We start from the raw sequence: 26569 nt of genomic DNA on the forward strand, positions 1-26569 counted from the left end.
CCCTTAGAGTCTTTAGTGCTCTCTGTGTTTAGAGTACTTAAGTTCTGGGAAATTTGAGGGTCAGTGTAGAGAGTGGTGTCTTTGGAGTGTGGTGTGCATGTAGTTGATGTATATTAATCAATACTGATAATAAAGAAAGTTCAAGATTGATTGTGTGAGAAAAAGGAAAGCGCGTATGTGAATGAGTGACAGGATTGTATGACAGGTTTCAAAAAGGGTTTTAAATGGTTTATTTGAAACAAAGCTTGTGTACTTTTGAAAATAAATTTTAATTGTTTTGTTTTTAAACTACCACAAAAATCCCACGTGTCTGTTTGGCATTTATCATCTAAGGTTTACACATTTAGCACCCACTCTGACAATAATTCACCTCAGCACATATAACTCACAGTGTTTTATTTTATAGATTGAAATCCTTCTCCATTTTAACCCCTTTCTCCACAAAGTTTGGAGGAAGGTGGTTTTTGTCCCTTGGCCTCAGGCGTATCAAGCGGTGGTGCTTGGCTTGAGCAGGGAGTAGCTGCGGCCGGGTCTCACCTTGTGTTTGGATCAGGGTGGAACCATCCGTAGTGTGGATGGTCTCCAATTTATGGCCTCTTCAGTCAGATGCTGGAATAGCAGCTGTTAGGGTAAAAAAAAAAAACCAACCAGAAGGGAGGGAACAGGAAAACCAGACAGGTCCAGATGCAGTGATTACTTCTTTATTGATCTACAAGTGTAGAGAAAGAATAACTCACCCTCGACGGATCGAAGGCAAGATTCTCTGACCCAACATTCACAACCAACATCTTTTATAACACTCCATGCCCCTCCTTCCATCCCTTATTGATTGCAGTTATACATTTCCCATAAATGAAACTATTTCTAACAACTAACAGTGCATAATATTGTGAAAACCATGTCCCGTTTACGTAACTTACTGTACCAGGTAAGCCCTCCCTGCAAGGGCGGCCGAAGCTAGCTTTGCTGACCATTGGGGCGGTTTTTGTGATAACAAGGAGCAAGTGCCCCAGAGTGTTTGGAAAAATGGAAAGTTGAATCCAGTGATCGCTGCGGTTTAGGAAGTTGCTACATTTGACCAGGCAGATTAGGGACATGCTCTGTGGGGTTAGAAAGTGCAGAGCAACCTTGAGCAACTGGCCACCTGCATTCTGATGACTCTTTATTAATGGGCAGAGCCTTGAGTGCTCGGTATGCCCTTCTCCCCCAGAAACAGGGTCTCTTGGGTGGGGGTCCTTTTGGCCACCTTAACAGAGCCACTTTTCTGTTGAGGGCAGCCAATTGTGGGGCTGAAGCCAGCAGTACGTGGGACGGAGCAAAAAGTATGTGTGGTCACCCTCTTTCTGCAACCCTTCTCTCTCTTTCTCGCTGACACCCTCTTCTTTCTCTCTTCCTTTCCATCAAGCAGCCTTCTGGGAGAGGAACAATTCGCTCTCACCCAAAGGTCCCCATTATCCATCTAGCTGCCATGTTTTGCACAAGCTGCAGTTTCCAAACCATCTTCAAATGATAATAGATCATACTGGCCACGAAGGGTAATCTCCGACAGGGAAACTTCCTATTTTTCTGGCCCTGGAAGTTCTTGGTCCAACACTCAGCGTCCCTGGCACAAGTTAAAATGAAACAATGCAACTTGATTCAGGAGTCACTGTTCATTTGCAATTGTGCAGAATGTACCATGGGTGGTTGGGTCTTATTTCCTCTTGTGTCGGGGAAGCACGGTACTTTGATTCAAAATTATAAATGAATAATGATGGCAACCTCTTGGATTGCTCTGGGGCCCTGTGTATGCCCAGCACTTTAGAGAATGGCATTCGCTAAAGAGGGAATTAATCTCCCTTTGTCTTCCGAGCGTCTCTGCAATTACTGCGGTATTGACTACAACAGTTCACAGAATGTGTGGCCCAGTTTTAACGGCTGTTACCAGAATTAAGGATCTAGTGAACAAAACTCTATGGCTGAGCTCTGTGGGGAAATTAGTTTAAATCTGCCTTTCCCCCGAAGATTAGGCAAAGAACAAAGAGGAATACTGTATGGTAGCTGTCCTTTGGCTTGGCCATGTAAGATCGCCAAGCCAGGAAAATCTCCCACCAGCATCTCTTGCAGCCAGGAGCCGACATAAGGGGTCAGGGGCAAATGAAAAGGACACACAGCAAGTTAGAATGTTATTTTATTGTGAATCTCAAGATTGCGGAAGACAGGGGTGATGTTGATAATTCTAGAGTAAATTTAAATGAAAGCTTAAAGCTCAGGTGTGGAATGCAGAGAAACCAATACAACCCAATATCATTGCTCAAGGCGGATGCTGTCCTGTGGTTCTGCTGGTTACCTTCTGGATCTGGGTGTATTTAGGGTGGCTTAAATTTTGCAGCTGGCTCCCTTCAGATTCTTCGTCACTCTCCACTAGGGCCAACTTCTGAAGAGTGCTTTGGATGCTCTGGAGATGGAAATATGGAACATCAATTAGCCTACATGGCCAGTCTAGCCGTGACAATACTGGGGCAACATTTCAATGATATGGGAACTATTCCCCACCCCCTACAAAGTGAAAACATGTGTGTTTTCATGCCTTTGAAAATGGCTGAATCTGACAGCCCTTGATAGCCTCAATTTTAAGAGCATAGGAATCTGTTTTATACCAGATTATTTGTCCACCTAATCCAGTATGGGGATTGATTGGAGATGGCACTGAAAAGTGTGAAACTCCAAATTAATCAATGGAACCTACTGCCACTGGATGTTGTAATGCTGACTAGCATAAGTTGTGCCTCAAGGTAGGAGTCTTTTCTCCTCACCTGCTACCTGACCCTTTTAACCTGAGATGCCAGGGGCCATCTCCACGCGAAGTAAGTGCTCTGTCACTGAGCTACGAATCGTACATCTTGGTGCCAAACCCATGCCACTGAGGAACACTGCCTACTCCCTAAATTGCAGTGTAGATCCCCTGATGTGGTTCAATTTTATGTGGGGGGGGGTGTCATCCGTCTGCATTTTCCTCCTGCGTTTTCTCCCTGCTTCTGCCATATTTTTTCTTACCGTAGAAAATCCGTTTGGGAAGAAAAGATGAAATACCTGCCTAGTGCCTTCTAATTGTTAACACTAAGGCTGTTCTGTCTGGAAGCAGCCACCATCTTCACGGGCCTTCTACATTAAGTCTTGTTTTGTGAATTGCACAGAGAACTTCGGTTATTGGGTGGTGTATAAATATAACAAACATAGAAATAATGGGGGCGTGCGTTTTGGACTTCTTGGGTAGAGTTCACACGTGTATATTCAACACTTGATAACTAGCTGTAGTGTTAAGTGATGCCTGCATGTGGGAATATTCCTTCACAGACTGAATGCAACAGGCTGAGCTTCTGGATTTCGTCCTGCAAATTCCCAAGTAAAACAAGAAGCATTAAGTCATGTCAATTTGGAGTAATTACACCCAGATTTACAGCCAGTGTGGTATGGTGGATAGAGTATTGCTCTAGGGCTGCTCTCTAAATCAGCTTTGCTTGTTTATGCTGCGATTCTTTTGTTTTTATTGCCTTTGAAGTTGTCAAAGTCATCCCTTTTCTCTTCCTCAGAAATACAAGGTGATGTTTTCCATTCCACATTCAGCGTGTTGCTGTTACCTGTCAAAGTCTGAATATGAAGTCAAGACTTCATATCACAGTAATGACACCCCTTTCTCACCTGTGTGCCTGTGGACCATGGGAGGGTAGAAGTTGGGTTTGTTGCAGTGACTGGTCTTGCTTCGTGGAAGGTTCCGGAAGCGATGTGTATTTTTGCTCTGAAATCCTAACAAGGCAAGACATCCTTTTTAGGGCATTCACTTACTAATCCGTTGGGTGGGTCAGCTCCACCCGTAACCTGCATCCTTATGGCTAACCTATACATCTGTTATTACCAGAGACTGCTACGGGATTGCTACCTGTTCATAATTTTTAAGGACTGCCCATATTTTGGGAACAATGTCCATAAAGCTAGAAAATGAATTATGATCAGATTTTGTCCATATTTTACATGAAGATAGGATTGTGTGTCTGAATAAACTTCAGCTAGTGCGGCCTTCAAAGTTGTGTGTGTGCAAGTGCGAATAAATGTTTCTGGAGGCAGCAAAGAATAGGACGTGTGCTCCGAAAAAAACAGTAAGAAAGTGTTTTATAGAAATATAATGCCATCATTCCCACTTTGAGAACTGAAACTGATGTATATTTAATTCAATAAGGCGCTACAATGATAATTAGGCATTAGTGAACTGTCTTCCAGGTCTGCACTGAATAATTTTCATCCGATGATGTGACTAGAATCTAGCTATGATTATATTTGATGACAATAAGCCACTTGAAGCCATATTTGCCCGCTTGCATTGGCTGCCTATACGTTTCCGAGCCCACTCTGCTGCTAAGATCATCTTCTTGGCTCGCCGTTCTGACCATGTAACTCCACTTCTGAAATCTCTTCATTGGCTTCCAATTCACTTCAGAATCCAATATAAACTTCTCCTGTTGACCTACAAAGCTTTTCACTGTCTAGCTCCTTCCTATCTCTCCTCTCTCATCTCACACTATTGCCCCGCTCGTGCTCTTCGCTCCTCTGATGCCATGTTTCTCGCCTGCCCAAGGGTCTCTACTTCCCTTGCTCGGCTTCGTCCATTTTCTTCTGCTGCCCCTTACGCTTGGAACGCTCTTCCAGAACATTTGAGAACTACAAGTTCAACCACAGCTTTTAAAGCTCAGCTAAAAACTTTTCTTTTCCCTAAAGCTTTTAAAACTTGATTTTGTTCTGACTTTATACTGTTAGTTTTACCCTACCCAGTGCCTGTTTACCCTACCCTGTGCCTGTTTGCATTCTCTTCCCCTCCTTATTGTTTTACTATGATTTTATTAGAATGTAAGCCTATGCGGCAGGGTCTTGCTATTTACTGTTTTACTCTGTACAGCACCATGTACATTGATGGTGCTATATAAATAAATAAATAAATAATAATAATAATAATAATAATAATACAATTCAAGGTGCTGGTTTTAACCTATAACGCCCTATATGGCTTGGGACCACAATACCTGACGGAACGCCTCTCCCGACATGAACCTACCCGTACTCTGCGCTCTAAGGTCCTCCTCCGAGTGCCTACTCCGAGGGAAGCTTGGAGGATGGCAACAAGGGAGAGGGCCTTCTCAGTGGTTGCCTCCCGACTGTGGAATGATCTCCCCGATGAGGCTCGCCTGGCGCCAACGTAGTTATCTTTTCGGCGCCAAGTCAAGTCTTTTCTCTTCTCCCAGGCATTTTAACAGCATTTAACAACGTTAAGTTTGTTTTTAATGGACCCCAGAATTGTTGTTTTTAAATGGATACTGTTGTTTTTATATTGTTGTTTTTATGTTTTTGATGGTTTTTTTAAATTTTGTATACTTTTTTACCATTTTTAACTGTTGTAAACTGCCCAGAGAGCTTCAGCTGTGGGGTGGTATATAAATGTAAATAATAATAATAATAATAAAGGATAATGGATGGGCTATTCACAATGATCTGGTTCAAATGATTCCTGGTTGTGGCGCATGCTGACGGCCATTGTGGATATTCAAGCCATGGCAGGCAGTTGCCACGGTTTATCTTGTTGTGTGAACCTGGTGCAGGGTGGGTTGTTGCCATGCTTAACAAACCACCCACAAAAACAAGAACAGCCCAGATAGCCTATCCAAAAGGATACACTCATCATTGGTATTGAAAGCTGTTGAGAGGTCCAAGAGAATCAACAGGGTCACACTCCCTCTGTCCCTCTCCCGGCAAAGGTCATCCCACGGAGCGACCAAGGCATTTTCTGTCCCCAAACCCGGCCTGAAGCCCAATTGAAATTGATCTAGATAATCAATTTCATTCAAGAGTGTCGGAGTTGTCCTGCAACCACGCTCTCAAGCCTGTTGCCAGGAAAGGGATGTTAGAATCTGGGCTATAACTATTAGCGTCTTAAGGTGACCATATGAAAAGGAGGGCAGGGCTCCTGTATCTTTAACAGATGCATAGAAAAGGGCATTTCAGCAGGTGTTATTTGTATATTTACTGTTATTTGCACCTGGTGATATTCCCTCTTCATCACAACAGTTAAAGCTGCAGGAGCTATACTAGAGTGACCAGATTTAAAAGAGGGCAGGGCACCTGCAGCTTTAAATGTGGTGATGAAGAGGGAATTTCACCAGGTGCAGCATGCATACAAACGACACCTGCTGAAATTCCCTTTTCTATGCAACTGTTAAAGATACAGGAGCCCAGTCCTCCTTTTCATATGGTCACCTTAAGACGCTAATAGTTATAGCCCAGATTCTAACAACCCTTTCCTGGCAACAGGCTTGAGAGCGTGGTTGCAGGACAACTCCACCCTAGACTCCCCGAGGCGGGTCAAGGCTGCAAATTGAGACTGATATGTCTGGATAATCCTACATACGTTAAAATAAATCCCTATGTGGATACAAAGCTAGCATGACAGGATGCAAGGTTGTAACCTGGCCTTCTGTCTGACATGGTAGTTTTATATTTGCACTGGTACTTGAGGAGCACTCAGTCAGGTAAACCCCTGCCTGCAGTCTGAAGAGGTACAGCCCAGACACAGCTGTATTCATTTATCACCTCAGTGAAAACCAGGCTTGTGTTTCCTATTGATACTGTGGGGTTTGTTCAAACGTTGTAGGGGAGGTAGAAGCACCAAACGTGGTCCTTGTTTTCTCAAAGCCTAGTGAGGCCTGAGGTCCCCAATTTTGTAACAAGAACTCAAGGCCTCCAAGGTGAATATGCATGTTATTATTTTTTAATATAAAGTTTGGTAACAAAGACTCTGCAACTTTAATGCGGTTATGATTTGACCTCTTTTTCTCTTAGTTAGTGGTCTTGTACTGTTATGTGGCATTTTTCCTTTTTATTGTGTCTGTTTTCAACTTAATCTCATAATAAAAGTTCATATTAAAATATTTGCTTCTTCATTGAATCATATTTATATAAAAGCTTCCACCTTCACCTTTGTAATAAAACAGTGCAACTGTGAAATTGAGCATAGTACTACTAAATAATAACACCAGTTTAAAAACAGAAACAGTAGTAATTAAACCAGAAATGTTTGGTTTCACCATGTAGGGGCACATCTGTACAAATACTGTTTATAAATTTAATACAATTTATTAAAAAATAAATGAAGATTGGATAGAATTCTCTCTTTAAATTCTCTCTCTCTCTAGTTGGGTGTTGCAATGGTGGTGCTAAAGGCCACAAATAATTATGACAACTGAACTCTTATATTTTCACATTCTTTTACCTCCAGATCTTTCTCCATGTCATAGTTTTCAAGATTTTGGAATGCACTAGAGTAGACCTCCAGGGCTTTTGCATGGAAGACCATCTCGATGCTGACAAAATCCAGGAAGATTTTCTGTAAGGAAAAGACATCAAGCAAGTTGATGTGAGTTTCTTAATTTCCTTTGCTACGTTAGAACGGGTTTGGGTGTGCCATTTTGGAAATGCACTTTTTCCTCCTCCTCCTAAAGAAAAAAATAATAGAAAAATGAAACTTCTGTCCATTTCATACATTTGCAAGGTTGCTGAGAGAATCCAATAGATCTGACACTTGAAGAGAAAATTAATCCATATTTCATTGTCAGGTTTGACTTTTCCATTCACTTTCGATTTGTGTAACTTGAAAACTATCCACCACCTCTGGCAAAGGGGAAATCTACTTAGCAGTTGTGGTAACCTTTTGACTGTGCAAATAACAATATCAAATGGGCATATAAGAGTATATTTGATGTTTTCAATACTTATTTGGCCGGATTAAGAGTTAAGTGATATTCAAAAGCTTGCAGTATCTTTAAACATTGGTTAGTCAGTAAATGATATCTCATTATGGGTTTTCTCTCTTTCTGTGAGACCAACTGACACATGGTATACTATGCATTTCTACATGACTGTTTTATGTTTATTCTCAATGATTACAGAATGAGGCAGTTAATTTCATTCTTTCTGCTTGATGAAGGTGGTTAAGAGGGGCAGCCTGTGTGAAATTAGGAGGAACTTTCTGAAAGAAACCTCACCCAAAATAATTTCCCTCATTGTTCCTGATAGTTTTAATGGAATTGTTTTATATGTTATTGTAAAGCGCCTTGATGCCAGAAATGGTGAGGCGTCACTATAAAAATGCTTTAAATAAATAAATAAATGATACCAACTCTTTAATGCTCTGTGCACCCCTTTCTTATGCATGTTTGTTTGGAAGTAAGCCTCCCATTGAATTCAATGGGATTTACACCCAAGTAATTGTGCATAGGATTTCAGCCTTTAAAACTCTTGTGTTATGCTTGTATGTACTCCTAAAGTAGGTTAAGAGAAAGACTCACCAAACTGAGTGAGATATTACCTGAATATCTTTTAGTTTCTGCTTCTGAAACTCATCAATGGTTTCTTCGAGTTGCTGAGTGGATCGACTTGCATCAACGGAGGCTTTGTGTACTTGAGATTCAGCCTAGGCAAAGACAGGGGGTACCATCCTAGCTGTGAGAATGTTCCTTTGAACCCAGTAAGGCAATATGAAAATCCAGGAAAACATCACATCTGGGCTCTTGCATGGTGGAACTGGTGGACACGGAATAACGGGCTCAAGTTAAAGGAAGCCCGATTCCTGCTGGACATCAGGAAAAACTTCCTGTTAGAGCAGTACTACAATGGAATCAGTTCCCTAGGGAGGTTGTGGGCTCTCCCACACTAGAGGCCTTCAAGAGGCAGCTGGACAACCATCTGTCAGGGATGCTTTAGGGTGGATTCCTGCATTGAGCAGGGGGTTGGACTTGATGGCTTTAGAGGCCCCTTCCAACTCTGTTATTCTATGATATGATTCTATGCAGCAGCAGCCTGTTGATGTGCTAAATCAGTTTTTGTTCAGCACTGCCTTGCCAAGGGTAGTTAGTACCCTGATTAAAAGCTTCATCCCACGTACCTGTTTCCCTCGAATTATCCCCTACAGCGTTAAGCTGTCGCCATTGTTGTTAGCTAAATCACACCCCGGGCGGCAGCGCTCCTAAGATCCTTTGCATACCAGGAAATGGGTTTAAGGAGGGAAATGTAAAAAACGGATGACCCAATCTGATTCAAATTTGGTATGCTTAAAGCTCTCCCTAATATCTATTACTGTGCCAATGTTGATGTCTTTATCTTTAAAACTTACGCAGATGTAAGCATTTGTTTAATTTTTCTTTAAACATGATCCTGCGCCCCCAGTGGCCGCTCGCAAAACAACAAATGATTCGCTTGAAAACTACTAGCTAAATACCTCGATTCTTTCCCCTTTATAGCACAATTAAAGCAGGCTGCATGGGAGTACTTCACAGTCAAAGCAAATTATAAGCTGGAAAACTTTGGAGTCCTTTGCATGCAATTCGCAGTCATTGTACAGTATAACGCTGGTGTGATAAAGCTCTTAGTATTGGATGCTAGTATACAAGTTCGGTTTACTGCAAGAAGTGCTGTTTCAGAAGCAGTTGTAAACAGGTGTTGTGTGACGTTTGGACCAGCAAAGTCACTCAGGAAGGCGTTCACTCGGATGAGTGATGCCGACAGGATGGATACTTACAGCAGGATCTTTTTGTGACATGGGAAAAAGGTATTTCTGTCTTTGGCGATGGATGTGCATTCATGCGCAAGGTGGTCATTCTGCCAATGTGTTGCAAGGACTTAGTCGTCCTCTCCCTCGCTCCCCCCCCCCGCCCATCTTTCTCTCTCTTAGTCCAAAAAATGCAGGCAGAGCAGAAGTTTGACCTTCGTGCATAAAACCTCCAACTGTGAATGCTTTGGAGCTTTGCTGGTTTTAGCAGAGCGTAATTATAGGGCTCTGCCTTGCTGATTACAGCATAATATAAATATAGGGAAACAATTTGTGTCGCATGGCTCATGAGGGTCTGGGCATGTCAATTTGAATACCTTTCATCTGCTGTTGGAAGTACAACAGAGAGCTACTTCACCAGCGTTTAGGATTGCAATGGTGTATGTGTGTATGTGTGATACATTTATTTCTGACTCCTGACCTATAAGAACGGGCACAATGTCATCACTAACCATGTGAATTACATGCTAGGGATGTTCAAATATCACTCCACCCCTGAACTTGCTATGTTTCCCTAGGCAAAGGGGGTGGTGGTGGATAAATTCCTGGTGGAGAAGGCTATCAATGGTTCCTAGTCCTGATGGCTATATGCTACCTCAGGTATCAGAAGCAGCAAGCCTATATACACCAGTTGCTGGGGAACATGGGCAGGTGGGTGCTGTTGCATGGCTCTTCTTATGTTCTCATGCTCTAAGGCGCTCCGTTTTTCAGCCTCCCTACAACTTCTGCAATATGGAGACGATAAGACAGGTCTACTTTACAAGGCTGTTGTAAAGATGACTGAGAAAGTCTGCATGATGCGCTTTAGAGTATTCAAAGGGTGCTTCCAGACAGAGGACACCCCTACCACTGCTTACTGGAAGGCATTTTGCACCTGTTAAGTCTTTTACAGATTTTCTGTGCTTAGGGAAAAGACTGAAGAAGTGGTAAGAAAACACGGGAGGGTTGCAAGTGGAAGATGTTGTCAACTGAACCCCCAGTAAATGTGCGTGAATGGTAGTGCCATTTAAAGCCTCAACTGGAAGGACCCAAACTACTATGTAAAGGCGAAGTGTTGTTATAGAGAAATGCTCCTTTTGGTGGAGGGATTCATTCTTAAAAACAAGGCACGTATTTTTCGTTCACTCTGTTGAATGAATGACTTTGTGACTTGAGCCCTTTCAGCAGGTCCTAAATGTTTGACAACCAGTAATATAGCATCTGCCTTATTTGACTGGTTCTTGGTTCTGAAAACAGGGCTGTCTGTTAGCATCTATCTTTGTGTCTACTTTGAATGCACTGCCCAGAAACAGAATTCTGTGTAGCTAAAAAGCTTGCTTCCAGAATTATAAAGACTTGATTGCATTAAAGTCTGAAGTTGTCTGTTCTGTTCTACCATTTGATGACAACCTAACTTAACTGCATGTATGGATGAGACCTGAGTCCTTTCAACTGGCTGGAATGGATGCATTTCTTGATGTGGATGGACTCACGTATCCCTATCTGGAGAAATTCATTGCTGCACATGATTTGTTGCTCACAGAGGCGAATGAGGAGGATCAGTGTTTTTCAGCATCGGCAATCCAGACATTCAGCTGTAAGTCACAAAGCGATGTACATCACTCTGTGAATCAGTCTCTCATCTTGTGAAATCAGTGGAACTATTTACAAATGAGTGTGTTGAGGTTAGAAGTGCAAAACTCAAGTTTCCCAAGCAAAACATAGCAGACTCAAGAGCAAGCCCTGTAAATACTTGGTACTTATTCAGAAGTAGTTCTAAAATAAAACCCATGTTAAATTAATTGTGTAAATGTACCCCAAGTTGAAAATCTTACCCACCTGTTTATCTTTTCTGGAGTACTGGGAATGGTTGCTGTGTCCCAGTGTTCCCATCTGTGCTTTCACTTTCACTTTAATGTTATTGTACACATGGTGGTCATCTTACCCTAGGGGGAAAAAATCCCTTACCTGTGACTGAGAATGGGAGTCAAGGTAATAAAGCAAAAGTGGAGCAAAGAAATAATCATTAATTTGAATGACCAAGCCAGCCTTGTATTTAAGCGCTAGCTTGGTCGCCATAGGCGACTTGGAATTTTATACAGGCGAGTGCATGGAATTCTGTGCAGGCAGCTAAGTGGGCTGGTGGAGGAAGGAGGGGGCATTCTTGTTTTTGCAGGCTAGTAACTTTTGGTGGCATATTTAGAAGGCTGGTCCAAGCTGTTGCTAAAATATTTTGTTGGTTCTTTAAAAATAGACAATTCCATTTTTTTAATGATGTGCTTAGTTCATACCAGGTTGCTCATCAAATGGACAATTGGACCAGTCTTTAAAGGCCAGAGACAAATGTGGGTCAGGAAGTGGTGGGGAGAGTAAGGTTGGAACAACAGGACAGGATGCACTGAAGAGGCAGAAGCCTGGCATGGTGGCAGGGGGAATCTCTTGCGAAGGCAGGGAGTGGTGGGAAGAATGGGTCAAAGAAAATACAGAGCACAAAGAAGGTTTAAGGACTGGAGGATTCCACCCTACAATTAAAAGGGATTAAGTAGGCAAGTGTGCCTTGAATGTTGGTGAGCCCTGATGGTCCAAGGGAGCAGGCAAACCAGAGGCTATAGAAGAGGATAAATGTCACAGAATGACCTTAACTCAGCTACTTTGCCTGGGTGTCTGGTCCCTCTCATTTCTAAAAATCTTTATCCAACATTCATTATCCCAACAGATTTTGCTAGTGATTTGTAGTGAGAGATGTCCATGCTTCAACACGAGAGGGCAGTAAATATCCAAAAACAGCACCGAAACTGTGGCAATTAGCCTGGGGAAGAGCATGGGAGATAAAGCAGTATCTTCAATTATTTTGGACTGGCTTTATGGAAACAAACAAGAAAGCTTGAGAGAGGAGGCAGGAAAAGGAAGACAAGTATAGGAGGAACAAGAAATTCAGGAGTCAAGAACAGTTTGCACAATGCACCTAGTAAGACTGAACTGGAGATATAAGAAGCAGTCTTTCCCCGTTCTTTAGCCAGTATTCATTTTTGCAGGGATGAAAGTGTGATTATCACATGTAAACATGGTTAGATCCAGAGAAGTTGCCAGTTCTTTAAAACGGGTGGGCAGAAAGCAGATGACCAGATGTTTTGGACTTCAACTCCCAGAAGCCCCTGCCAACCTGGCCAATGGTCAGGAATGCTGGGAGTTGAAGTCCAAAACACAGAGATCTACTTTCTACCCACCCCTCCTTTACAACAATACTTCTGTGATATTTTCAGCCTGGGGCTTTGTCTTTATTATAGAATCATAGAATAGCAGAGCTGGAAGGGACCTACAAGGCCATCGAGTCCAACCCCCCGCTCAATGCAGGAATCCACCCTAAAGCATCCCTGACAGACGTTGTCCAGCTGCCTCTTGAAGGCCTCTAGTGTGGGAGAGCCCACCACCTCCCTAGGTAACTGGTTCCATTGTCGTACTGCTCTAACAGTCAGGAAGCTTTTCCTAATGTCAAGCTGGAATCTGGCTTCCTTTAACTTGAGGCCGTTATTCCATGTCCTGCATTTTAATACCAATCTGCAACATGCCACCCACATTTATTTGCTGATTTCTTTGTTTTTGGCTTGATTTCTGCCTTTCTGCTTCTCCCTTGTTTTTTCTTCAGGAAGGAAGGAAGGGCACTAGTAGATACACACAAACCCTAAGAGAAATGAGACCTCAAAGGTGCAGTAAAAATGATTTATTAGCCAAGTGTGTTCAGCGCCTTGCGGTTCCTTGTCAAGGACAACTGGTTTCATCTGTTCAAAGGATCACCCAGACAGCCTTCCACACTATCTCAGTGATGGAAGACTTAGAAATTGTGTTGGGCTAATACATCATTTTCAGTGTACCTTTGAGGTTTACACTCTCTTCATTTTCACTGCAGGCAATTCTGGTTTAAGAGACATTCCATCTCCTTGGGAACATTGGGAATTGCGTTTCCAAAGACAATTCTTAGCACCTGCTCCAAACTATAATTCCCATGATTCGGAGAAGGAAGTCTTGACAGTCCAGATTGTATAGAAGCAATGTAAATTTATAGTGTACAGACTAGACATTCCCTCTGAGCCTCTCTCCGTCTGTGTTTCTGCTTCCGTCTTTAAAAACCAACAACAAATGTTGGAGTGCCACTGATATGACCCACCTCCAAGGATGCCTCCAACAGAGGGGTCCTAGCGCTAATAGTCAGAAAGCATTGTGTCGCTATTTAGGTTGTTTCCCCCCCCCCCCCCCACTTCATGGATTTTCTGCAGTAAGAAAGGAGAAAAATAATTGCTGGTGGTAAAAGATGGGTGGGTTACGAGTGAAAGATGTTGTCTGCACTCCCCGTTCAATTCCGCGAATGAGAGCGGGTGTTACAGTTAATTACCCCACTCCTGAACCCTAGAAGATCTCTGCGGGCAGAGAAATCGACCAAATAGCTGACGTGTTTGTGTATAAGCCCCTCTGCAAGTATCAACGCAGGGGCCGAGTGAGATAGGGGAATTGGTTCAGGAGCTGCAGAGGGCAGCTAACTCCTGCTGGTTCAAGAAAAGGGGACGGGTGTGTGTGAAAGAGATTCTATAAAAGATCGACAATCTACTCGAATGGTTGTCAGCCAGGAGTGGAAATGATGCTGTTTTAATATTTTCTGCCCAAATTTGTATGATGGCTCTCGAACCTCTTTCGCCTGGGGGCCGAATCATTTTCGGAGAAGCTCTTGGGATGCTGAATTCTAGTGGTCAGTGGGGCCAATCGTACCAGCCTAGTTTAGCTTAAAGCTCTTACTGCCAGTAACTAAGAGCTTCTCTATGTTTTAAAAAATCCAACTGCCTTATCAGGGCTTCCTGCTTCCACTTTTTTTCTGGAATTGCCATTGACTCAATTACACAGGCGTCCATGTGGTTTGAATTGAATACTTCCTCTGTGTGCTCTTTCACTTCCGTTGAGACAATGCCATTCAGTAGCGAAATTGTTGCGCAACGCCGAGATTACACACTGGGAAATCCCGCTTTTTCCAGATATTACCACATTATGTGCGGTTCTTTTAAAAGTGGGATTTCCAGGGGATAGTGCAGGAGACGTCCTGGTTGCTGACGAAATCTTGTAAAAGACCCGCAATCTTCTGTGAGTGGCCAATAACAAGTGTGCAATAAGTTGTTCGTTCAGAGGAGCCCTAAGCCTTAGGATAGGCATCTGAACCTTTCAGAATGGGGGGAAACTGTGCAGGAGCTGGGAAAACACTAAATGATAGGCGGTCATGGGGGGAAGAATTTGGGGGGCAGGGGAAAGAGTGTGTGGCCATCTGGGGTCCTCTAAAGAACTGGATTGGGGTGCCAGGTGGGGTGGGTTTGACCTGAGGGTCTGTGGCTCGGCACTCCTGCCCCACGAAGAAAGGGCATTTGGCTTTTTAAAGGCGTTAAGTTGTTATAGCTGTACAGCAGCCTTCCCGACCTAATGTCTTCCAGATGTGTTGGGACTGCCAGAGGCGTTGCACTGCACCTCCCATCATTCTCAGCCATGATAGGAGCTGCTGTCCAACACATCTGGAGGGTACCAAGTTGAGAAAGCTTTGGATGATGCAGTTTAACCAGAGACGGCAGCCCCACACACGCTTCTCTTAGAAAGAACGGTCTTCCGCCCCGCTGGAAGGGATCCCGCCGTAGCTGCCTTGGGCGCCTTCGTCTCTCTTTTCCCCTTGTTTTATGGTTGCTCTCTCAGCATCTGAGTTTCGCACAGCAGGGATTAACAGAATGTCAAGCCTCTTCTCCTGCCCTAGAGAATCTTTCCTGGGGATTTGCTGCTGAGAGCTTCTCCCTTTGGGAAAAAGAGGTTTAGTTTTCAAAGATCCTGATTAAAATATCCTTTGCCAAGGGGGGGGGGGGGGAGAAGGAAAATCTTTTTTTGAGCTGCCTGGATTATCCTGTTGCCTTTCCGCAACAGAGATTTTATTTTCCCCTTCGGGTAAACGTCACGCAAAGGAAGAGAACTCCCATTTCTCTCTGATATTTTAAACTTGCTGATGCTAGAAAGCTATTTGGATATTTTGATCAGACTCTAAGGAGTTAGATGGTAAATCTAAGTCCTTGGGAATGAAGAATATGGCTTGGTTGGTTTTGCTGCACCGTGCTTGCTCTCATATGTCTCTCAAAAGTGCTTGGGAGCTATCAAAAATGCGTGTTCTTCCTCCCAGAATCCCAGATTACTTAGTGATGACTGGCCCTCTGCGTGTGTACAGAGGTTTTCTTGTATTTGGGAAGTCAAGACATTCCAAGTCCAAGGCCTAGAAAAGCAATCAGGTTCAAGGCATGAACTCTTGGGTACAGGGGCATTGCTAGGCCTGGGCCCAAAGGGCTCAGATCTCTATCCCAAGATCCCAGATCCATTCCTCAGAGCGCTGACTGCCCATTGGGGCCAGTGGGAGGTGTTTTTCTCAGCTTAATTGCCATGCAGGGGGCAATTTCCAAGGCGGATTGGAGATAGGGAGGGAAGGGTTCACACTCCCCTTCCCATATGCTGCAAAATGCCCCACCCACCCCCCAAAAAATCTTACCCTGCGCGGGAATTAAGTTTAGGAAAACCAATTCTCCCTTGCTTTGGGATGATCTGGGCCAGGGTGCAAATTAATTGAAGGATTTATTTCATTTTGGATTATTTAGTTGAAAAAAAAAACAATTGGCTGTCATTTCCTCCTGTGAAATTTAAATAAATCCTAATAATCATTTCTAAATTTCTGCCGCATATGCAGATGTGCGCCCCCTAGGCCTGGCTGCCAACTCTTTTAAGTGGCTAGCAACACCCCTGCTGGCATGTCCTGGTTTAAAACGCTACGTCCAAGCGTTGCATATTTTTATTTCCCATTTAACCTTTGCTGCTCTGTGGCAAGGAAGCGGCTTTGCAAGTGTGTGTGTGTGTGCGTGCTTTAAAGCTACCCTTGTCATTTGAGTATTATTCATACTGTTTTCATCTCATTTATCTGGGCCCCAGCTAGCACCCCAGAGAGCCGGCTGCTTGCCTGCAACGATCTATTTTGTTTCCCCTTATTCAAGGAGACAGTTTTCCCTGCACACGTCTGTTTCCAATAGATTTCATTGGATTCCACCACGCTGTGGAGCTCTCAGAAGGAAACCTCGCTGTAACACAAGCCTCCCTCGGTGAGGGCTCGTAACTCAGCCTTCCTGAGTTGGTCGCATTAGGAAAACCAGAACTCTGTGACACTTGGGAGTCAGGAGTGCATTTGCAGGAGCAGGGAAAAGGTTGAAGCATTCACATGCCGGCAAGGATACAATCATGTGTCGGTCAGATGGCGAGTTCTGACGGATCCGCTCTAGCTTCTCCAGTTGCTTTATTTCGTTTTTTCGGGCATTGTTGAATTTCTTAATATCGGCCTGTTGAATGCAACAAAGGCAACCTGTTTAGTACAGGAGCTCGTCTGGGACATAAGGGTTGAAAATAGGGCAGTGTACCAGCCCCCCGAACCGCTTCGTGGCCCGATCCGGAACTTTCAGATCGGGCCCAAAACGCTTCGGGTCGATGTGACCCTCCCCCGACCTGCTCCGGATCTGATCTTGGAGTGAGATCTGAAGGGTCAGATCGAGATTTGCCCACCATTTTGCCCCCCCTTCCCCACTTACTTGCCTCCACAGCGGAGGCAGGTAAGTGGGGAAGGGGGGACAAAATGGGGGGCAAATAAATCCCCTCCCTCCTTACCTGGCTCCGCTGTCTGCCGCTGCACGGACCATGGCGGCAGGCGGCAGAGCCAGGTAAGGCCCCCTCCCCCCACACCTACTTGCCTCCATCACGGTCCGGCGCCGGCTTCAACTGAGGGCCAGGCCTCAAACCGGAAGAGGGCCAGGCCTCTTCCAGTTTGAAGCCTAGCCCTCAGCTGAAGCCACGCTAGACCGCGGCAGAGGCAGGTAAGCCCCCCCTGCCCCCCTTACCTGGCTCCGTCGCCACACGGACTACAGCAGGGCTGGCGGCACCAAGTAAGCCCCCCTCCCACCATACTTACGTGTGTTCGAAGCTCCGGATTGAGGCGAAGTGATCTGCTTCATCTCAATCCGCAGCTCCCCCGACCCGATTCGGCTTTGCCTTTGGCGAAGGCGAATCGGGCCGCTCCGCTCCAGCTTCTACGAACCAAAACAAAGTGGAGGACAGCCCTAGTTGAAAACAGCCCAGATGGCAGCACTACTGGACCCATTTCCCCTCTCTCATTCTCTGTAAGTTCAATTTGCTGTGATGAGATATTCGCTATAGTTTCAGAGCACATTCTTCACGCACAGGAGGTTCAAATTCCTGTCATCTCCAACTGAAAGGATTGGATGGGCCCTGGGAAAGACCCTTCTCTGCCCAAGACCCCGGAGACAGTTGCCAGTCTGTGTCAACAATATTGGGCTAGATAGACCAATGATTTGTCATAGTATATGGGCAGTTTCCTGTGTCTTTCATATATATTGGTATGCTATCTTGATATATACAGAAAGCTTTGACCAATAGCCAAGTTGGCATGCATTTTGTGATTCTGCGATTGTACAATGGAAGTGCAAAAAAAAAAAAAATTACTTCAATGCAGAATTCATCATCTGGAAAATTTCAACTTTTAAAAAAATATCTCACACATACACACACATTTATATATGTATCTCCTGAGATTTCCCATCTGGGATGCATTTTTGGTCATCGTTGTCAGCCAGCGTAATGGACATAGGAAAATATTGGGGGTGGGGGGGGCAGAGGAGTAGCCACAGGGAAGCTGGTATGGCAGGTTTGATGAGGAGGCTAGAACTGCACTTTCTCAAAGAACCGTGGATGAGTGGATCGGGCTTTGAATTCTTGTCGCCTTTTTCTCTCTCTGACCGTACAGTCTCGCCCAAATATCTCATTCTGGATAATACTCCTCAATGGCCAAACTGCTTTTGCGGGGAGGCGGTGCCATGATCACCCGTATCCCGCCCTCTTCATGAGCTCAGATCTCAGTTTTAGAAGCTCATTGCAATTCCACTCTGACCTTGATGTGGGGTGGACTTTCAAAAATACCCACTTACCTTGGTTTGCTTGATGAGGACCCCATATACCTTCAGAGGTTCAACAACCTTCATCTCCAGTCTTTCCACCTAACGGAGAAAGCATGAGAAACTGAATGCCCCATGATATTCTGATTAACAAACTAGCTAAAAGTAGACTAGATGGAACAACTATTAGGTGGATTCACAGTTGGCTACAGAATCAGACTCAAAGAGTACTTATCAATGGAACCTTCTCAAACTGGGGAGGGGCAGCGAGTGGGGTACCGCAGTTCTCAGTCCTGGGCCCAGTGTTCTTCAACATTTTTATTAATGATTTGGACGAGGAGGTGCAGGGAACGCTTATCAGATTTGCAGATGACACAAAATTGGGTGGGATAGCTAATACCCTGGAAGACAGAAACAAACTTCAAAGTGATCTTGATAGGCTGGAGTGCTGGGCTGAAAACAACAGAATGACATTTAATAGGGATAAATGCCAGATTCTACATTTAGGAAATAGAAACCAAATGCACAGTTACAAGATGGGAGATACTTGGCTCAGCAATACTACAAACGAGAAGGATCTTGGAATTGTTGTAGATCACAAGCTGAATATGAGCCAACAATGTAATATGGCTGCAAGAAAGGCAAATGCTATTTTGGGCTGCATTATTAGAAGTATAGCTTCCAAATCACGTGAGGTACTGGTTCCTATAAGGCCATCGAGTCCAACCCCCTGCTCGATGCAGGAATCTGCCTTAAAGCATCCCTGACAGATGGCTGTCCAGCTGCCTCTTGAAGGCCTCTTGTGTGGGAGAGCCCACAACCTCCCTAGTTCATGGGTTCCATTGTTGCACTGCTCTAACAGTCAGGAAGTTTTTCCTGATGTCCAGCCAGAATCTGGCTTCCTTTAATTTGAGCCCGTTATTCCGTGTCCTGCACTCTGGGAGGATCAAGAAGAGATCCTGGCCCTCCTCTGTGGGACAACCTTTCAAGTATTTGAAGAGCGCTCTCATGTCTCCCCTCAATCTTCTCTTCTCCAGGCTAAACATGCCCAGTTCTTTCAATCTCTCCTCCATGAAATCCCTGATGTGGGATGGCAGAGAATAATCCCCATTGGGGGAGTTAGTGCGGGCTTTCCGGCTGCCTTTAAACTCGCTGGGCCCTCCCCTTCCCTCAGCTTCCAGTGACCAATGGGATTTCGCCTTCCGCCTTGGAATGCCCCCGGAGCCAGAACAAGGACAAACGGCAGAAGAGCCATGCTGACCTCACTTGGGCAGGGAAAGTCAGGGTAAGGCCCCAACTTTTCAGCTATGGATCTTCATCCCTCTGCCCAGGTTGGCTCCGAATCGACGGCTGTGTCATATAACCGATGCAGTGTGGATTCAGGGTCACACTGGGCAAAGACAATATATAGACAGCCTCCCTCTAGCCCAACTTAATTTGGGTTCAACAAAGCAGTTTTCTATGTTGGAGCTCAGACTCCCACCTCTGCCTTCTTCCTAGGTTCTTGGACAAGTTACACTTTTTTTTTTTTAGTCTTGCCTTCCAGGAAAGGAGGGTTTTGTGTCCAGCCGTGCCCTCCATGGCAACCCTTTTATAAATGGGCAACCCCGCCCCCATGACAGCCATTTTGTGACAGCACCCTCAACACTCTCTCAAAATTTGAAATGTGTCCGACCCCAAAAGATTGGGGACCCTAAGGTCCTATAAGAATTTTTGCTATGATCTTTGTATGGAAAGGATATTCCACGAATCTTTTGCATGTGTGCACGTGCTGTGGATTTAGATCGCCAAGTTCAGCTCTTCACCTCGGCTTGCCTGTAGTCCTGCACTTTGGCCAGCTCCTCAGCAAAGTTCTTCACGCAGCTTCGCAACTCAGGATTCTCCGTGTTTCCATAGTCCAGGAGCTGTTTGACCAGCAGGTCTGCCTTGTCCCGGAGCTTTGCAGTCTTGCGGGTGTAAGCGGCCATCAGGGTGCAGAATTTGCCAAAGTATTTCTCTGCATTGGAGACTGTATTCTCCATTATCTTCACTTGGGTATCTCTGGAAGGGGATTTAAGCTTATGTTGTTGTTGTAATGTGATTCTAACCCAAGGCTTAACTCTAACCCTCATGTGTCACTGAGACATATCTTGTGCCACTAAAAGTAGGCAAGCCATTTTGATGGCCCACTCACTCTGTCTGGCCTGGCTAGGCTCTACTGAGACCTCGGTTCTTGCCCGGGGAGCCGTGCCTCCAAACCCTACACCTAATCTGAGATTTAACCCTAACCCTCAGTTGCTGTTGCAGTAGGTGGAACTGAAGGCAAAAGGGGTGAGGCCGAAATTACCACCATATTTTAGTTTAAAACTCTTACTGCCAGTAGCTAAGGGCGACTTTACATTAAGGGGAAATCACATAGCTTACCCAGGATGTTTGTGCTTCTTGCTTTTTGGAGCAATTGTTATGAGCTGCATTATATGGGTAGAAAGGGGCGATCACATGGTTTGAATTGAATACTTCCCCTCTGTTCAGTTCCATTGAGACATCGCCATCTGGTGGCAGAAGATCCCACTTTTTTCCCCAAGGATGTTACCATTTTAAAAGTAGTTCTTTTAATGGCAGAATTTCCAACGGATATTGTGTGACACGTCCTGGTCATTGATGAGGTCGTGTAAAAGACCTGCAAACTTCTGTGCGTGGCCGTTCACGAGCATGCAATAAGTTAGTGGTTTAGAACGAGCCCTTAGCCTTAGGCGAGGCATTTCAACCTTTTAGAATGGGGGAAAAGAGCTACCTAAAAGCTGAGAAAGGGGGTGGGGTCATGGGATGGAGGTGTGGCCATGTGGGACCTAGGTGGGCCAGATTTGACCCATGGACTTGAGATTCAGCACCTCTGATTTAGATTGAAACCTCCTTGGGACAGAGACCTGTGGCTCTGCTTTATAATTTTCTGTATCATGCCATCCCCATAGATGTTACTATGTAAATAATAATAATAATAATAATAATAATAATAATAATAATGATACATCTCCCCAAAAAATCCAACCATTGCCACAAAATGCCCCCTTCCCCCAGCCTTCCTGAATGAGCAGAAAGTATTGTTACTTTCTGAGAGCAGGGTTCGATCCAATCTGCAAAGGGGAACATTTTGTACAAAAGCAAAGCTGTGTGTCTTACCTGGAGAGGATGACATTCATGTTTTTAGGAATCAGCTGGTCTTTAGAATATTTAAAGCAGTAACGAGAAACAGGGTTCCAGTTGAACTGAAGGAGCAGCTGCACCAGACGCTGCTCAGGTGCGTCTCCAGACCTGGTTGGTATGGTAACCACACCAACAGAGCCATTACCCAGGGAAAGAGGACGGGTGATTGTTTCCAAGGGTAACTGTCTCTTGGAGCCATGTAATTTCTGGCACCTAGCCCAACTGAGTATTTATTTAGAGTTAGACTAACGTCCCGTAAGTATCAGCAACAAGGGAATCAATCCCGTCACTTGCTTTGGTTCAGTTGTTTGTTGTAATTATGACAAATCCTGTTCAGCCTTGGTCCCGTTTCAGGGCCACTTTGCTGTTCACATAAGGCTTTTTCAAATAATGAATTTAGGGGGGGGGGGGGAATGGTGGTTTGGACCAGATTTCCAGACAGCTTTTATTTATTTATTTGAATTAGAACCCTTTCAAGGTAGCAAAGATTCCGTTTGAGTGGTTGAAGAAGCCCATTAAAATGAATTGCAGCCCAGTGTCTGATTGCCAATAGAATAACACCCTTCCTCTGAATTCCTCTCACAAACTGCTCCAGAGGGTTAGAAGACCCCCGCAGAGCAGATTTTATGGGCTGGGGGCATGGGGTGCTGCAGAGGAAAGAGGGAAAGAGAGTTCCATTGTGCGAGGGGAAGTCAGCATGCTTTTGTCGTTGTTGTCATCATAAGATGTACTAGTGGTCAAGTCTGTCTGTTTTCTATTATTGCTGATCTAGAACCTCCAACTTCCTAATTTCAGGTTCCTGGAATAGGGAACTCTGAGGAAAGAGGGATGCTGCATGTCCCCTGAGGCCCACCCTTCTTTCTTGTCAGGGCCTGCCCTACCATAAGGCAGTGTGAAGTAGCTACCTCAGGTGTCAGTAACAAGCAGGGAGGGGAAGAAACAGTATGATTGTTCAGCCTTCTCTAACCTGGCAACTTCCGGGAGACTTGGTCCAAAACTCCCATAATTCCCAGCCAGCATGGCCATTAGGATTATGGGAGTTGCAGTCCACCCTATCTGGAGGGTGTCAGGTTGAGGAAGGCTGCAATGAGAGGGCCGGCCCTGCCATTCAGCAGGGAGAAGCATCCTGCTTCAGGCACCACCATGAGGGAGAGCATTGATGGAGGCAGGATTTCGTGTCTGAATAGTGTAGCGAGAATGTTTAAAGTGTTGTTGTTGTTGTTGTTGAATGGGGACATCACCATTTGGGCTCCATTCTGCCTCCCAAAAATGGCTTGGGACAGCACTGCTGAAAGAACAACATTAGCACCGGCTCAGACTACGACTGCTTGCTTTGAAATCTTGGCCTCTTCTTTTCTGCGGATAGTTTGGAGATAGAGGGAACTTCCTAAGGGCATGGAGGGAGCTGTGAAGAGAATATAAAGACTCTCTTCTCTCTGTCGAAATGTGATAGGTCATCCGGGGAAGGCTTGTTTTCATTGTGTTGCAGCTGGTCAGGCAACTCCTATCGGTGTGCCCGAGAGCTGGCTTAGGGGCTGCCTGAGAATTAAGTTTAATCTAAATTCAATATATTCTGCAGCAAAGATAAAAAGAGCGGGCAGGGAGGAGGGATGAATGGAGGACTTATAGACATGCACACCGATATGTTGTTTTCACCTAAGTGGTGTGGGAAGCAGGCCAGTCTGTACAGGGCTGTTTGGAGAAGACCATGTTAGACATTTACGCCGGGGAGGTGAGGGAGAAACTATTTATAGATTGAACCGAAAGCTCATAGGCACTGCACTATTCCCAAAGGCCTAGCAAGCTCAGAGCCTTGTGTTATGAGTCATGCCAGTCTGCTGTGCCAAGCAAAAGGGCAGGGATCTCATTCTAGATTCTTGTACGGACTGATAGCTGGTGGCAAATGGTACACATTTCCTCAGTGGCCCATCTGGGTAGTCCTTTTTAAAACAAATAAGCCATTGTGGAATGTAGTTGAAGGTCCAAGTGCATCGGATTTGAGGGTACATGGAAACGCTGGTTGTGGTGTTTGATCCACAGGGTTGGTAACCTCTAGTAACCTCCAAGTTAGATTACTGCAATGCACTCTACGTAGGGCTGCCTTTGAAGACGGTTCGGAAGCTGCAGCTCGTGCAAAATGCAGCGGCCAGATTGATTTCGGGAACCAGAAGGTTCGACCATATAACACCTGCTCTGGTCCGCTTGCACTGGCTGCCTGTATGTTTCCGAGCCCAATTCAAGGTGCTGGTTTTGACCTATAAAGCCTTACACAGCTTGGGACCACAATACCTGACGGAACGCCTCTCCCGACGTGAATATACCCGGTCACTACGTTCAACATCTAAGGTCCTCCTCCGGGTGCCTACTCCGAGAGAGGCTCGGAGTGTGGCAACGAGGGACAGGGCCTTTTCGGTGGTGGCCCCCAGACTGTGGAACGATCTCCCTGACAAGGCTCGCCTGGCGCCAACGCTGCTATCTTTCCGGCGCCAGGTTAAGACTTTCCTCTTTGCCCAGGCATATGGCAGCACATCTTAATCACCCACTGTTTAGTTTTTTAACGGTTTTTAATGCTTTATGCGTGTATGTTCTGTGTTTTAGAATTTAAAATTTTGTATACTTGTTTTTATCTCAATTTTAGAATTTCTGTAAACCGCCCAGAGAGCCCTGGCTATGGGAGCGGTATATAAGTGTAATAAATAAATAAATAAATTGGTGTCACACATTGAAGTCAAACATTCAGGACAGATAAAAGGAAGTCCTTCTTCACGCAGCGCATAGTTAAACTATGAAATTCACTACCTCAAGCTGTAGTGATAACCACCAATGTGGATGGCTTTAAAAGGCGTTGGATAAATTCCTGGAAGAGAAGGCTATCCATGGCTACTAGATCTGATGGCTATATGCTACCTCCTGTACCAGAGGCAGTATGCTTGTGTACACCAGTTGCTGGGGAACATGGGCAGGAGGGTACTGTTGGACCCAGGTCCTGTTTGTGGGTCCCCGGTCATCAGCTGGTTGGCCACTGTGTGATCAGAGTGCTGGTCTAGATGGATCCTTGGTCTGATCCAGCAGGGCTCTGCTTATGTTCTTATGAAGTCATTGCTTAATGTTAACATAAGAACATATGAAGAGCCCTGCTGGTCCTTCAGGCCCTGCATTCTTTTCACAAAATGGCCAACCAGCAACCAGTTCTGGATGGGGTTGCACTCCCCCTGAAGGAGCAGGTTTGTAGCTTGGGGGTTCTCCTAGAACCATCTCTGTCACTTGAGGCTCAGGTGGCCTCGGTGGCACGGAGTGCTTTCTACCAACTCTGGTTGGTGGCCCAGCTATGCCCTATCGGGACAGGGATAACCTAGTTTCAGTTGTCCATACACTGGTAATCTCCAAATTAGATTACTGCAATGCCCTCTACATGGGGCAGCCTTTGAAGACGGTCCAGAAGCTGCAGCTTGTGCAAAATGTGGCGTCCAGATTGATAGCTGGAACAAGGAGGTTCGACCATATAACACCTGCTCTGGTCTGCTTGCACTGGCTGCCTATATGTTTCCGAGCCCAATTCAAGGTGCTGGTTTTAACCTATAAAGCCCTACATGGCTTGGGACCGCGATACCTGATGGAACACCTCTCCCGACATGATCCTACCCGTACACTGCGCTCAACATCTAAGGTCCTCCTCCGAGTGCCTACTCCGAGGGAAGCTTGGAGGATGGCAACAAGGGAGAGGGCCTTCTCGGTGGTGCCCCCCCCCCCCGACTGTGGAATGATCTCCCCGATGAGGCTCGCCTGGCGCCAACATTGTTATCTTTTCGGCGCCAGGTCAAGACTTTTCTCTTCTCCCAGGCATTTTAACAGCATTTAAAAACGTTAAGTTTGTTTTTAATGGACCCCAGAATTGTTGCTTTTAAATGGATACTGTTGTTTTTATACTGTTGTTTTTATGTTTTTGATGGTTTTAAAATTTTGCATACTTTTTTAATGTTTACCATTTTTAACTGTTGTAAACCGCCCAGAGAGCTTTGGCTGTGAGGCGGTATATAAATGTAATAAATAAATAAATCTACAAGCACAATATGAGTGAAATAGCACCCTCTCACCAGATTCCCCAGCAACTGGTGCACAGAGGTACACTGTCTCTGGTACTGGAGTTAGTATGTAGCCATCATGACTAGTAGACCATTGATAGCTTTCTCCTCCATTAATTTGTCTGTTCCCCATTTAAAGCCATCCAAATTGGTGGACCTCACTACCTCTTGTGGTAGCAAATTCCACAGTTTAACTACGCACTGTGTGAAGAACAATACCCAGGTTGATCTGCTCATTTTATCTATTCTGAATCTTTTATACCTCATCTTTATGGGATGACCCTGGGTTCTAGTAGAAAAACATCTCCCTATCTACTTTCTCCACACTATGCATAATGTTGCATTCACTGTATGATGAACATGAAGCTGTTTATTGGAATAGTTAACCCGGTACTCTGCAGCTGTTTTGCACTAAAAATCCTATAAATCCCAGCCAGAATGGCTAATGGTCAGGGAGTATGGGCGTTGTGGTCCAAAACCGCTTGTCTGTTTCTGCACCAAAGAATGCTTGAACTGGGAACATAGGATAATGTTGTGTGGATGTTTTTGTTTATTCGTTCAGTCGCTTCCGACTCTTCGTGACTTCATGGACCAGCCCACGCCAGAGCTTTCTGTCGGCCGTTGCCACCCCTAGCTCCCCCAAGGTCAAGTCTGTCACCTCCAGAATATCATCCATCCATCTTGCC

At 45.0% G+C, this 26569-nt stretch overlaps 1 protein-coding gene across 1 annotated transcript; it reads right to left on the reverse strand.

Annotated features, from left to right (window-relative positions):
• Nucleotides 1-2168: 2168 nt before the first annotated feature.
• CIBAR2 (CBY1 interacting BAR domain containing 2) lies at nucleotides 2169-21824 on the reverse strand. The gene is made up of 9 exons (XM_063141096.1): nucleotides 21778-21824; nucleotides 20424-20658; nucleotides 18652-18720; nucleotides 16894-16995; nucleotides 11576-11581; nucleotides 8390-8494; nucleotides 7295-7408; nucleotides 3682-3786; nucleotides 2169-2437 (listed from the first exon to the last, which is right to left on the reverse strand). The coding sequence occupies exons 1-9, from the start codon at nucleotides 21795-21797 to the stop codon at nucleotides 2294-2296; spliced, it is 900 nt and encodes a 299-aa protein (XP_062997166.1). The 5' UTR covers nucleotides 21798-21824; the 3' UTR covers nucleotides 2169-2293.
• Between the last annotated feature and the right edge of the window lie 4745 nt (nucleotides 21825-26569).

The sequence above is a fragment of the Elgaria multicarinata genome, chromosome 14 (assembly GCF_023053635.1).
Source record: "Elgaria multicarinata webbii isolate HBS135686 ecotype San Diego chromosome 14, rElgMul1.1.pri, whole genome shotgun sequence".
Classification (NCBI taxonomy): domain Eukaryota; kingdom Metazoa; phylum Chordata; class Lepidosauria; order Squamata; family Anguidae; genus Elgaria; species Elgaria multicarinata.

Bases quoted from the DNA above. Each gene is read 5' to 3' on its own strand.
- CIBAR2 (XM_063141096.1), bottom strand. From the start codon at position 21,797: ATGAATGTCATCCTCTCCAG. The intron at 20,659-21,777 runs GTAAGACACACA...ATCCCCTTCCAG, and splicing joins ATGAATGTCATCCTCTCCAG to AGATACCCAAGTGAAGATAA. The intron at 18,721-20,423 runs GTGAAGAGCTGA...TTTCTCCGTTAG, and splicing joins AGGACTACAGGCAAGCCGAG to GTGGAAAGACTGGAGATGAA.